The 12,426-nt window shown below is 37.9% G+C and overlaps 1 protein-coding gene across 1 annotated transcript in view; it reads right to left on the minus strand.

Moving 5' to 3' along the window:
• The window catches only part of LOC137857458 (cytosolic phospholipase A2 epsilon-like), a 31,319-nt gene that overhangs the window by 11,877 nt on the left and 7,016 nt on the right, over positions 1-12,426 (minus strand). Inside the window, exons 4-10 of the mRNA XM_068683961.1 lie at positions 9,823-9,959; positions 9,413-9,544; positions 8,763-8,803; positions 2,360-2,402; positions 1,802-1,865; positions 390-532; positions 146-235 (exon numbers count right to left, since the gene is read on the minus strand). Of these exons, the coding sequence (XP_068540062.1) occupies positions 146-235; positions 390-532; positions 1,802-1,865; positions 2,360-2,402; positions 8,763-8,803; positions 9,413-9,544; positions 9,823-9,959 (650 nt within the window). The remainder of the gene's footprint in view (positions 1-145; positions 236-389; positions 533-1,801; positions 1,866-2,359; positions 2,403-8,762; positions 8,804-9,412; positions 9,545-9,822; positions 9,960-12,426) is intronic.

Genomic DNA, 12,426 nt, shown 5'->3' on the forward strand with positions numbered 1-12,426 from the left:
TAGGATGGTCTTATTTAAAAAATTTTTGGATAAGTATCCATATAATTTTACACAATGACTTTGCTCAGTTAGTAACCTTATCTCTAGCAGGATATAATTAAGCACAATTTGAAAATATTTATTTCAAAAGGTTCACAGAACTCACCTCTTCTACTATTATTTCCTTCTGCAAAGGGAGTGAATTCAGAGGGAAAGAAAGGACCCCATATCTCTGTGTTTCATTTTTATCTGCCAGCTGAAACAACGCAAAAAACAGTGGGGATACATGTGAAAGGTTTATCCTGTCTAGTACTTCTCCTCTTAAGAGGGCTAGTTGACTTTACTGTTGACACTCAGTTCTTCTGCTAATTTCACTATGGTTAATGCTAACATACAGAAGGGGAATATACCTCTTCTGGTAATGTGATATCCAGTCTTGTCTGATCATTTATGACGCAGTGAAATACGATGTTCTGAAGACCAGGGTCAGAGCCCAGTGAAATCTTCTGGCTTCCTTCATGGGATCCTTTCACTGTAAACATAAGCTCCTGATCTAAACAAAAAGGCAGGGAACAAAGAATTTTAACTATTTTTTAACTACTCCAAGCAAACACACATAACTGATAAATAAAATATGCCTTTAACACGTATGCTTTTTGTTTGACCTTTCTTATACCCCAATGATTAAGTAAACTACGTGTGGCCAAAAGAGATCAAAATAATAAAAAACACTGGGTAGATCTGTATAAATCATAAATACACAGAAATTACACACTTTTGAAGTCCTGTAGTGTGTCATTATGCTCTTCGTAAATACATAAAACCAAAATTTAGATTTAAAGGTGTGTCAGTTTAAAGAAGCTTTGGATAATTCACACAATAAAAAAAATCATTTATTTGATGTCAGTCTGTTCTGGTTCACCTTGTATATATTTCCTTTCCTATATTTCATCTTGTATATATGTGTCATATTTCCTAGGCAGGCATTTCAGACTCAAAGCCATACAGAAATACTTGACACATGCCCTCTGCCATTACTCTTCCACAATAATTGTGTCACCAAAACTGAAAATGCCTGCCAACACAAAGTCTGTTTCTTCACAGAAAAGTGTCGGCATTCACAGAGACACGGAATACTGTTCCCTTGCAAGATCATTGCATAATTTTAAGCAACTAGCCTTTCCTCCTCATGCTACATTTCAGACTGAATCTTCTTACCATACAACTCAGCCATTGCTACAATTTTTTTCATAAAGGTCAATTTTCCACTTGTGAACTAACTAGAAACAACTGATTTCTTGAGATCTGCCCCATGAGCACCATTACATGAGCGGTTTGTTTTAACTGAATGAACTTAAAGACTATTGAGGAGTTTTGTTATATTTATAAGGGCTATATTTTACAGACAAAGTCCTGTTTTGGTAGTGGTTTGCATACTCAACCCCAAATTAAACATACAGGATAAGCCTTCCCTATATTAACTTGATTATAAGATAATTTAAGGATTCAACTTAGTTAACAATTCTAATTTTGAACTGACAATAACTAAAGAGAATGCACCTTCTCCCCTCCCCTCTCCCCCCTCAAAAAAATTAATTCTGGTATATGTAGCACTAGTTTTGCATCAATTTAAGATCTGCTAGGGAACCAAATACTTGAATAACTTGAATTTAGCAGATACAATCTTTCTGAGCATGGCAAAGCTAAGTGTTCCGTGACACAGCTAGTGTTGCATGCACAACAGATTATTAGTTTTTCAACATCTGTTATGACAACTGAATCACAACACAAAAACAATAGGTTAATGAAGCAATAACCTCACTTGTGGATTGCTGCTTCAGCTTGGCTGTATCCACTCTAACCTCCAAACAGGAAACCTCACGTGCCTGCAATAAGAGAGGATAAACGATGATTAAGAGATGTGTAAATACCTTTGCAAGTTATTCATACAGTCCTTCACCAACCCCTCTAGTGGATCAATGGGCAACATAATTACTATCTATTATTATCTGCTCAGATGACGAAAGGATAATACTGACATAGTATTTTTTCTAGGTTGGAAAGTAAAGAGGAACAATTCATGAACTGCTTGAATCTGGAGAGCCAATGAAGTGATAAAGATGAGACCTATTCAAAATAACAGGTGTAATGAGATACTGGTCTCTTTTTATGAGTGTTTTATCACTTTCTTCATTAACCATTGTTAGTTCTGGGCATACTGTATAAACAATGGGTACAAAATTATTCATTAGTACCAACTACAGACCTTTATTCTCAGTAGGACAACATGGCTGACAGTACTGGCTTTGGGGCATAACTCAGTTTCCAAAGTTAAAAGTATTATGAAGTCATAGGGAAGACTGTAAGAAATAAACATTACCACTAGTACTCCATTAGTAATGATGCCATCAGGATAGTCCCAACTGAAAAATAAAGTGGAGAATGCAATGTTATCCATGGAACAACTTGGATAAACGTTTGATTCTATCAGTTAATACACAGGTCATTTCACTCACCCACCCCATCCCACATCAACTTTGACATTTAACGTTCATTCTCATTTAAAAATTCTTTAAAGCTGTTAACAAACAAGATTCTACCAGACTACCCCATCCTTCTCTCACAATAGAATACGAAGCTGAACTTGTACTGCTGTGCTTTTTCATCATTGCTTTAGAAAAACATGTAATGAATACTAATACAGAACATAAAGATTGAGAAGAACTGGAGACTGTTGCATCTATCCTGATTGTTTCAAGCATTATACAGTTTGTCCCAAGTTTTTATACTAAAAAAAGCATTTGTCCAGATTTCCACAGAAACATTAAGGTGGGAGACATTTTATTCACTTCTATAGAAAGATTTGCAATATAGACATGAAATTTTAATATATCACGATGTGAGATGTGTTTCCACTTACCCATTTAAGGGCAGAAGTAGGTTGATATACTGCAGAAACCAATTTTTATAAATACCTTTCCCTCAAAGAATAAAACAAAGCACACACCACATAGGCAGTTCCTCATTAAAGATTATCTTATAATTTAATATCTTATTATCATATCTCATAACTTATATTAGTCCTAAGGGAATACGCAAACAGAAAATTGTATGGATTTAGCAGCAGCTCCTCAATCTGACATAGACAGCATGAGTCATTTATTCAGACTTATTATACATCCTGTAGTCTCACAGTTACATAGTTAAGATGTGTATTGAATCTCAGCAAAAACTATTCAATAAGTTTCCTTTAAAATCAGATTCATAACTTAATTAAAAAAATTGTTGGATTATTTTCATAAACTATTAGATACCAGCACAAACACATGACAAAAAAATACCTAAACGCAGCAAACACCACTCAAGAAAAACTTTACAGTGGAAAGAAACAACAGTTAAGCTCTGGAAAACATTACTTAAGAATTTTCTAGGATCATCCCATACTGAAAGTGTATTTTAAGAGTTCAAAGAACGTCAGACAATTCACACAGGTGTTTCTACCTGTTTGTAGGGAAATTGATTTAGTTACCATTCAGGATTTCTCTCAGACCCAAATTTCTGTACTTACTTATTTTGTAGTCAAACAGTTTTAACATGACCTGTCATACAGTGTCACTATCCTAAAATACTTCATTAAGTAATTTAAGGAAAGCAGAGAAAGAGTTTAGCAGATTTCAGCCTGCATATCCTGGTAAAACGAAGGTGGAAAGATAGCAAAAGATATCCCTCTATGGAGATAAGCACCCAGTAGAGCGTAGTATTATTTCAGTTACTGGTATCAGCAAAGTGTAAAGTTAGACTGATAATTAGGAGGTCCAAAGCTTCTTCCACCCTTCAAGCAGGGTGGGGAAGAACATGTACTGTTGGACAGAACAGCTTGAGAGACTCCTAAGACGAGCAAGGATAACACAGGCTTTAAGTGCTGACAGACAAGATGTCCCTCTGGGGGGAGGAAGGAGGTCAGTTGTGTGGACACAGCTGTAAAGCCCAGCTGCTGTCATCTGTTGGTTACTCCACATTATGCCTTCAGCTTTTAGACCTTGAGTTTGAAGGCTTCTGCTATTCAAAGCACAGGACACTTACCATCTGTTAGTTTCCCCAACAGTTTGCTATCACACAGCCCTCATTACACATACTAACACTTCTGCTCTCTGCTCTATCACAGCTTGTGATTTGTGGTCTTTATAATGCAGATCTCAGTTCTATTAAGAGAACTGGGAGCACACTGTGGCCTGCAGCAGGGGAAGCCAGGAACAGACACCTGGATGCCTCCCTCACTGCATATCTGTTGAACAGGTACCTAAGACTATGGTGGACTTTGTGACCCAGGGAATCATTTCACATCCCAGGCATCTGCAACACCTGCTCCAGATCACATCCTCTTATCCTCCTTCAGTCATACCTGGTTCATAATTAAACAGTCAACATTGTCAGGAAGTTACAGCCACATGAATTCTGAGATTACAGCTCCAATTTAGAGTAGAAAACCATACTGTTTCACCTGAGAATCTGGAGTTTTGGATACCTATGTACAATATTTTAGTTCTTTCATGGATACAGCTTCCCATTCTTTTAGTGCTTTCCACACACTGCTGTCTACTTTTCTAATGACCTGACAGATGGAGGATGGTATGATTTCAATAAAGAAAACTCTATTAGCCTCAAAAATTCTTTGGTGGACGCATTCCTTGACTTAAAATTTCTGCTTTAAGTACTCCTTGAGGACTTGTGACTTCCTGCCACAAATACAAATATGAACAGCACACTTAACCTTTGGTGGATTGAGACTCAGCCCACGCAGAGTTTTGTCAGCAGTGCCCAAACCAAACTGCTGGCATGAGCTGCTGTTCCCCACATGCAGAGGGGGAGAAATTTCTCAAAGCAACACAGCCAAACTACAGAAAGAAAAAAAGGTTTTTATTTTCTAAAAATCATGTGTTTGCCATATTTCAATAATTAACATTGAAGTTTTATACAACTTTTTGTACATCTATTTACATTTATTTGTGTTAGGTGGGCTTTGTTTTAAATACTTTCACATTTGGAAAAAATAACAGAGAAGGGAAGAGCTGATGGGAAAGGTTGTATAAGAGTAGTCCTTCATTCTTCTAAGAACTGTTAGAGATGCGCCTCCTCAACTCAGGGTTTCTGGAAGATAGAAATAGGCCAAAAAGAAAATCATAAGACCCAGAAATACCCTGCACCCCTCAGACCTCTCCTTGGAAATTCAAAGTACCTTTTAGTTCATCAGAAGTCTCTTTGTGGCCACTTAATACCAGGCCTAAGTCTTCAGTAAAAGTCAGAGGGGAGAGGGATGTTGAGGGAGCGAAGCCACCTAGTCCAGCGGGATCCTGTCCCCGTAGCAATTCGTAAAGGCTCGTGTTGTTGCTGGACCCTAGCAGTTGAAACAGGGGAGAAAGCCCATGTTACCATTAATAATCACCACAAACTAACACAAGAAGCACTAAGATATGCAAATCTGCAACCTGTGTACAATGACCTTACCTTTTCTGTCACTGCTGCTCAAGAGCAGCAGCTCTCACGCCATCTGGGCTCGTGCTATGGGCCCATAAAACGGGTGTTTGCAATCCCTTGGCTTGGTTGCTGGTGAAAAGGCACTTGGAGGAAGGAGCATGCCTTCCTCTGTGTTGTTAGGATCAAACGTCTGGCTCAGTGCCTGCCACAGGTAGTGGCAGCAAAGAGGGGTGCATTTGCAGGTACTGCAGGCAGTGACGCAAGTCAGGCAAAACTAGAGAAGGTATTCATGACGCAGTTGTGGAAACGAAGTTAAAGTGGAAGTTTTCTTACATTTTAAGCCAAAGATAACTGGAATGAACGCCAGAACCGATTTCAGAATGATCAATGATGTGTCACGAGGGACTTTTAGTGTTTCGTAAAAGTAACCCAAAACACAATTTTTGCAGTGAGGTCAATAGGCAAACTAAAATAAGCGAGTGACAAAGCCATTATTGTAGGTGCAACCCAAGAAACTTTCTTGGCCTGGGGTTACACTTCATGTATGATATTGTTTATCTGAAGTGCTAGAAAGGAAGAATGGGCTAATATGGCAATTTTTGTAATTGGTAACCTGTAGTCTGGAATTAAGATGTGAAAGGAACTACTTCAGATCAGTAGTGTTGGACAATATGCTGATGGTAATCACTTCCAAGATAAACTGTCATATTAAAAAAAGAATGAAAGCATATTGCCATTGTTCTCATCACAATATCAGATTTGTGGAAACTGCACTGCATGGTAAGCTATACTTCCTGTCATCACTATAGTTGGTCATCCCCATCTGAAAATTATCTGTAATCTCTGTCAACACTTCAGACCAGCAATGCTTTTGGGATAGCCTAGCTGTTTAAAGTGTCTGCAAAAAAATATGGGAAGAGGCACTTACAGTCTTATTTGGTTCTCAAATCACTAAATAGCCAGTGATCCCTTTCTGAAGAGATCTTTTCCTCTGTACTTTCTTTCAAAGCTCTGTTGTGTCCCCTCCATTGGTTTTGGCTCACCAGCCACCAGTTTCCCCTCAAGTTTCAACAGTTAAACCTTGATTTGGGGAACCCAGCCTCCTCAGTTTCCGTTCAGCAAGGTCTCATTTGTTATTTCTGACTGTACTACAGCATCTCATCAGGAAAACGGTGACAAACATACTTCAGTCTCTCCACAGGGTAAGTCCACAGTTGTTCCTGGACGCTGTTCCTTTTCCTGGTATCAACTCGCAATATGGGTGTCCCTCTCAATGGGAGAATAAGTCAGCTTTTGTTTCAAAGTTAGTATCTCATTTTATCCCTCTCTGGACCACCAAAGATCTTAATTTGGCCACTGGGCTCTGTTCTCTTGCCAAAACCTGCTGAGCTTGTTCAACACAGATGAGGTCAGTTTGGTCCATAGCTTTCTGGTAACCCATCTCAGCTATTTCAGTATTTCAAACTAGAGAGCTCTGAAAAAGTCTAACAAAGGTAAATGCACCCCATGTTCTCTGATTTTAGTCTACCATCCCTTTCCTTTATTATTCCTGACATCATATTTTTCTACATTGAGAGGGAAAAAATCCTTTTCCAGGTCAAAATTAGTACATTAGTCACTGAGTTACCACACTCAATAAAGAAGTGAATCAGAAGTGTTCTTGTTGTAGCAACTGATTCATGATTTTGATCCTTTTTTGAAAACCTCCTCCTTGGGACCACCAAAGGTCCTTCTTACTTGCATAGGCCCAAATATCATCTTCCAAACAGGAGAATTCTCACTCTGACAAACTGCAGAAATTGGTTCATCTCTGACTTTATCTATAAAACATGCCTTCGGGAAAATGCAGCTGGCTGCAAGGTCCAAAATAATAGTTTCACACAAAGCCAGCACTCACATGCTTCAAGAATTCCAGCTTTCGCCCCATATACAAACCCACCCCTGCACAATACCCAAGCCAGAAAACCTGCTCAGATGTCCCTCATCAAAAAAAAAAATAAAAAACAGGATTAACAAGAGTACACGTATGATTTTATATACCAACTTCACAAGTCATCCTCTAACTAGAAATATCTTGGATAGACCATGTGGGATATCTACTGCAGCTCCTTCCCCATTACCATTATTGATTTCATGACACCAAGCTGTGATAGGCACCATTTGTCCTGGTGCAGGGCCTTCTGACAGTTTACGTACACAGTAAACAACAACCAACCCACACTGGTGAGTTTCCATGAGCTGTAATAGGAGAATCTAGGACTGTTTTTTATCTCTGATAGCCTTTGTCTTGTGAAAAGGGACTTCTGCATTCATAATACTGAAATACTGCTCTTTCTCCAGAAATTCCTAATTTCTAGCAGGAATAAAGACACTATTCAAATTCTTCACCAAGATATTATGACAAGCCTCCCAAGGTGACCCAAATACCTGGTCAAGGTCTCAACAATACCTCCCACCTCTAAGGGAGTTTTAACAACACTTTCAGTCCAGTATCATGGATCAAACTGATAACAGAAATCCTTTCAAATAACTGCCCTCAGTCATAAAGCATATTATGGAGATAAATACAACCCTGCCTCAGACTCCCTCTTCAGGTGGTGCAACAGGCTTAAATTTCCGCACAGTATAAGTTCACTGAAGCAAACGTGTTCCCTAAACAGTTAAACACCTGAACACCTGAGCTCCACTGCCAGCTTTCAAGCTGAACAAGTGAAGCTAGTGCTGCTCCTCCAGTTTTCCTGGTTCCTCGGTCCTCAGCCTCCCACAGTGAACTTGATCTTTATGCAGAATATTTAGTTCCTCTCCTTGCTGGAACTGATAATCAAGTCTACCACATCTCCCTGTGTGTAACCAGATGAGCTAAATATATCAAGTTACAGGAAAGCTTTTTTTTAAAAAAAAAAAAAAAAAACTGTGGATTTGAAAAGCAACTTTCCCTCAAAAGAGACAAGATATTAAGTTTTGGCATTTCTTCTTCTAAGGGTCAAAGATTCTTGAATAATGTAGATCTCCTTGTCCTTCTTCATGTAGTAATCCAATGAGGAAAAGAGGACATGAGAAATTAGGTGTCCAGGAGGTATTAGTCACCCCAGAAATACTAGCCAAACAGGGCAAAAAAATGTTTTTTTCAGATATTTAAAACCTAAAAATCTGTATTCTGTAATCCCAATTTACTAGACTCAAATGAAAATATCTAGATACTGTGTTCAGAGAATGTAGGTTTGAGAAGCGCTGTCACAGATGAGCCAGCTTTCCTGACTTTTTACACTGAATACAACAGTTTATATAGAATTTAGGACTTTACTCACGTGTTCTGCAATGTGAACTCCACCTCCAGTTCCTCACGTGCCTGAAAGAAGGGAAAAAGGAAGAATGGTATATTACTTTTCTTCATAGCTTCCCTCACACTAGTTGCTTATCATTTGTAAAATGTATATTTATAATAGCACTTGGGAAAATTCCCTGAACATAAGAATATTTTGCAAAAGAAATTGTGTTGCCAAATGAAGATATTCAAGATACTGAAAAAGCATTTGCTAAAACTACTATTTTGACATCTGGAGCTCATATAAGCATGAAGATGTACAATCTCATTATTCTGCTAAAACACCAATTTTTCAGATTTGGATTCCCACAAAAAGCTGTGTTATTGTTATGACAGTTCAAACTGGATGAGAATTCAGAACTTCTACCAAGAACCAACACACTGTGCCTGATATATTCTGGATGAAGGCAACAGGACAATTACTTCTAGCTGCTTAGAATTTGAACATATAGATTTGTTCTTATGCAAATCAACTAGCATGGAGCATTGCTACAGGGATTTTATTTCTTGTTTATAATAGCGGGAAAATACATTTCAAGTAGATTTTAATTTTTTTAGTAATAAAACACTGTGAGGATATGCTTAGGTGGAATGACAGAATTTGCTTTTGTTCTCACTGATTCCATTGCTCACCAGTGGATTCAGCTGAAACTTCACTCGAACAGTACGTCCTACGGTGAGTTTATCTATGTCAAAGAGAACTGTGCAGAGTTCATCGTCCCTGGTGATTGTGTCTTCATCACAAACCTTTAGCTCCAGTACATTCTGTAAAAAGAGTTTAAGAATTTTATAACCTTTTTCTACATCATCTTTCAAAGTGCTCCATAAGGCAGGAAAATCTCAAGACTAGGATTTCTTTTTCCTCTCCAGTTTCAGAAGAGGAAATTTAATTGCTTCTTACTGTTTCTGAAGACTGAATGATTAAGCAGCAAATAGCTAGAACAGAATACCAAGGAGGATGTAACTGTAGTTTTGCATCATCTATTTACTATCTGCAGATAATGAATAGTGAAAAACTTTTGAAAAACATTTATTTTCATTACCTTGACTCGTCGGTCAATCTTATAGCAGAAAGCTTCATTCCAGACTGGGTTTTTGCTGTTTCTGATGGTTCTGGTCCGAACTTTCTCAGTTGAGGCGGTAGGCAACCACAGCGTCACATAGCAATCTGAAAGGGTGACTGCATAACAAAAAGATAAGCAGAATGACAATGCGTCTAGAAAAAGAATTTCTGCAATGTGTACCTTTAACACTAGGAAGTTTGAGATAACACAGTAGGGGATTTTTTTCCTAAATTACATAGACTAATGAATAAATAATACAATGAAGCACTCACTGGAAAACAAACATCCTCACACATTTGTCATGCTCGTTCTTATCTTTTCACTTTTAGTCAAACTCATTTTTCTTTTAAAATATTACTTTTTATTTGAAATAGCACTGCACTCCACATGTAGTACAGGCACATCTATCCATACTGCATATAACTCAATACTCATGATTGTCCAAATGACTGGGGCAGAGCGTAGGTTAATGTTGCCATAACACAAGGATAGTTAAGAGCATATGCCCTCTCCCACATACACTCAAATCAGAGCTAGGATGGCTAATCTATAGCTCAGGCAACACACCTCAGCCTTTGATCTGGGTTGGAAATAGACTTGTCTTCTAGCATGCCCTCCCCAGCTGCTTGTTTAAATGAAGACAAATTTTATTTGTTTATTTAGGCCAAAAAGCGTTCCCCCCATTAAAACTGAAAAATTTAATTTCCTTGTCACAAACCAGAATGTGACAATTTCATATTAATGTATCTGAGAATTTTTAGAAGCTTTGTCTTTCTCATGAATTCTTCTTTCAGCACAAGTTACTGTTTATTCTACTCCTTTCTACTACTCTATCTGCGAACTGGAAAAATCTTGCCATCACTCCTGTCTGGGAAAGGAAACACCAGGAGAGATGTTAGTTTGTACCGTATTCTGACGTACACCTGGAGGTATTCCCTACACCTGGAGGGAAAATCACCATGAAGTGACTTACAGAATCTTGATACAGGCTCCAGTGGCCTTGGTCTCATACCTGTAATGCATTTCATATTCTCCAAATTTTATGTTAGCAATGTTTAATCAGTCATCTGATTCTCACAGGAACCTTGTGAGTCAGAAGAGGTCAAATAATTCAACCCATAGTTAATTCCTGCATCATGCCCCAAACCTGTAGCAGTGTTATTACATCATATTATGTACAATTTTCTTCATGTATTTCCTCTTTATCTTTTAGTAACAGCTACAGAATTAGGTTGTTCTAGCAGGTGTATTTTTCCCAAGCTGTGCCCTTATCATGCAGTTAATCCATACTACTGCAGTCAGAAAAAGCTTGGTAACAACCATGGGAAGGACAGCATTTCCAGTTGGTGCCCTTAGCCAGTTGTGATCAGAAAAGCAAAACCAAAGACCTTCATCAGAGGCACAAGTGTGGGCAGATGAAGATTGAAATAGTTCTTGGTGATTAATACTAGAGCCTCCATTTTCAAAGAGCTTGACACACACTGATTAGTTACCTCAGAGTGGCAATGTAAGGATTAAGCAAGTTCCTTGAGAAAACTTGAATAACTTGCCCAGGATCCTATAATACATCAGTGTCAGGTCCAAAACAGTCTAATTTCCAGGCCTACATCTACATCTATTAAAGTTGTCTTACTCTGTAACAATAGTAGGGGATAAATATTTTTAAAGTATGTTTATTTTTCACTAGTAAAATATATAGCGATGGCAAACTCAAACACCAGGAAGAAAGATTTTCTTCAATAAATTAAGCACAAGTACTTCAATAAGAAAATATGAAAAAACACTGAAATGGGAAACACCCCAGTTTAATCAGAAAATCAGGAAAGCTAAATCAGAAGGAAAATATTAACTCAGCATTGTAACAAAAAGCCTACAGTTACCATTATAAAAAGGTAGAAAAGGGATACTTTCCTGCACTTGAAAACACTGAGGCTTTGATGAAAACTAACCAAAACATTTACATTCTCAACTTTTTTTTAATCTCAGAACAGGTAAAGCCTATTTGCCATATCCTTCCCACTATAGACAAAAAGACACAAATCTTACTTTTCCCCACAATAATCTGAGTTTCCTCAAAAAATAAGTTTTCAGATGAGAAAATACTCTGGCTTGAGAGTTTTCAAATCTCTCTGCCAAATACACTTAAACAGATCTCTGGAAAGCCAAACCCAAGTTTGGAATTTAGTACATTTTAAGGGAATAAGGACACTACATGTATACAGTCTTGGGACCTGAACACAAGGAAATAAAATATTATGTTGTGACAGACAAACTAGTAGCCTTCATGAAGAAAGGCAATACTATTCACAGTGGTAAGGAGCAATTGTGAGTAATTTGTTCCTGGGAAGGACAACCACAATGAACTGGAGCATAAGCAGGGAACCTGGAGTAGACAAATGCACACACAATTGTGCATGCAGGGTTGCAGATGCAATTGCAGTGACTGCCTGGTCGGATCACATACTTGGTTGATGTAAATCACCATTTAGGCATTTGAACATCTGTTTTTTTGTTGTAGTTGTTAAATAAAGAGGCAGGGTATACAACTATAAGCCTACAACTAAGTCCACATCTTTTAAAAAA

Source organism: Anas acuta, chromosome 5 (assembly GCF_963932015.1).
Source record: "Anas acuta chromosome 5, bAnaAcu1.1, whole genome shotgun sequence".
NCBI classification, from domain to species: Eukaryota; Metazoa; Chordata; class Aves; order Anseriformes; family Anatidae; genus Anas; species Anas acuta.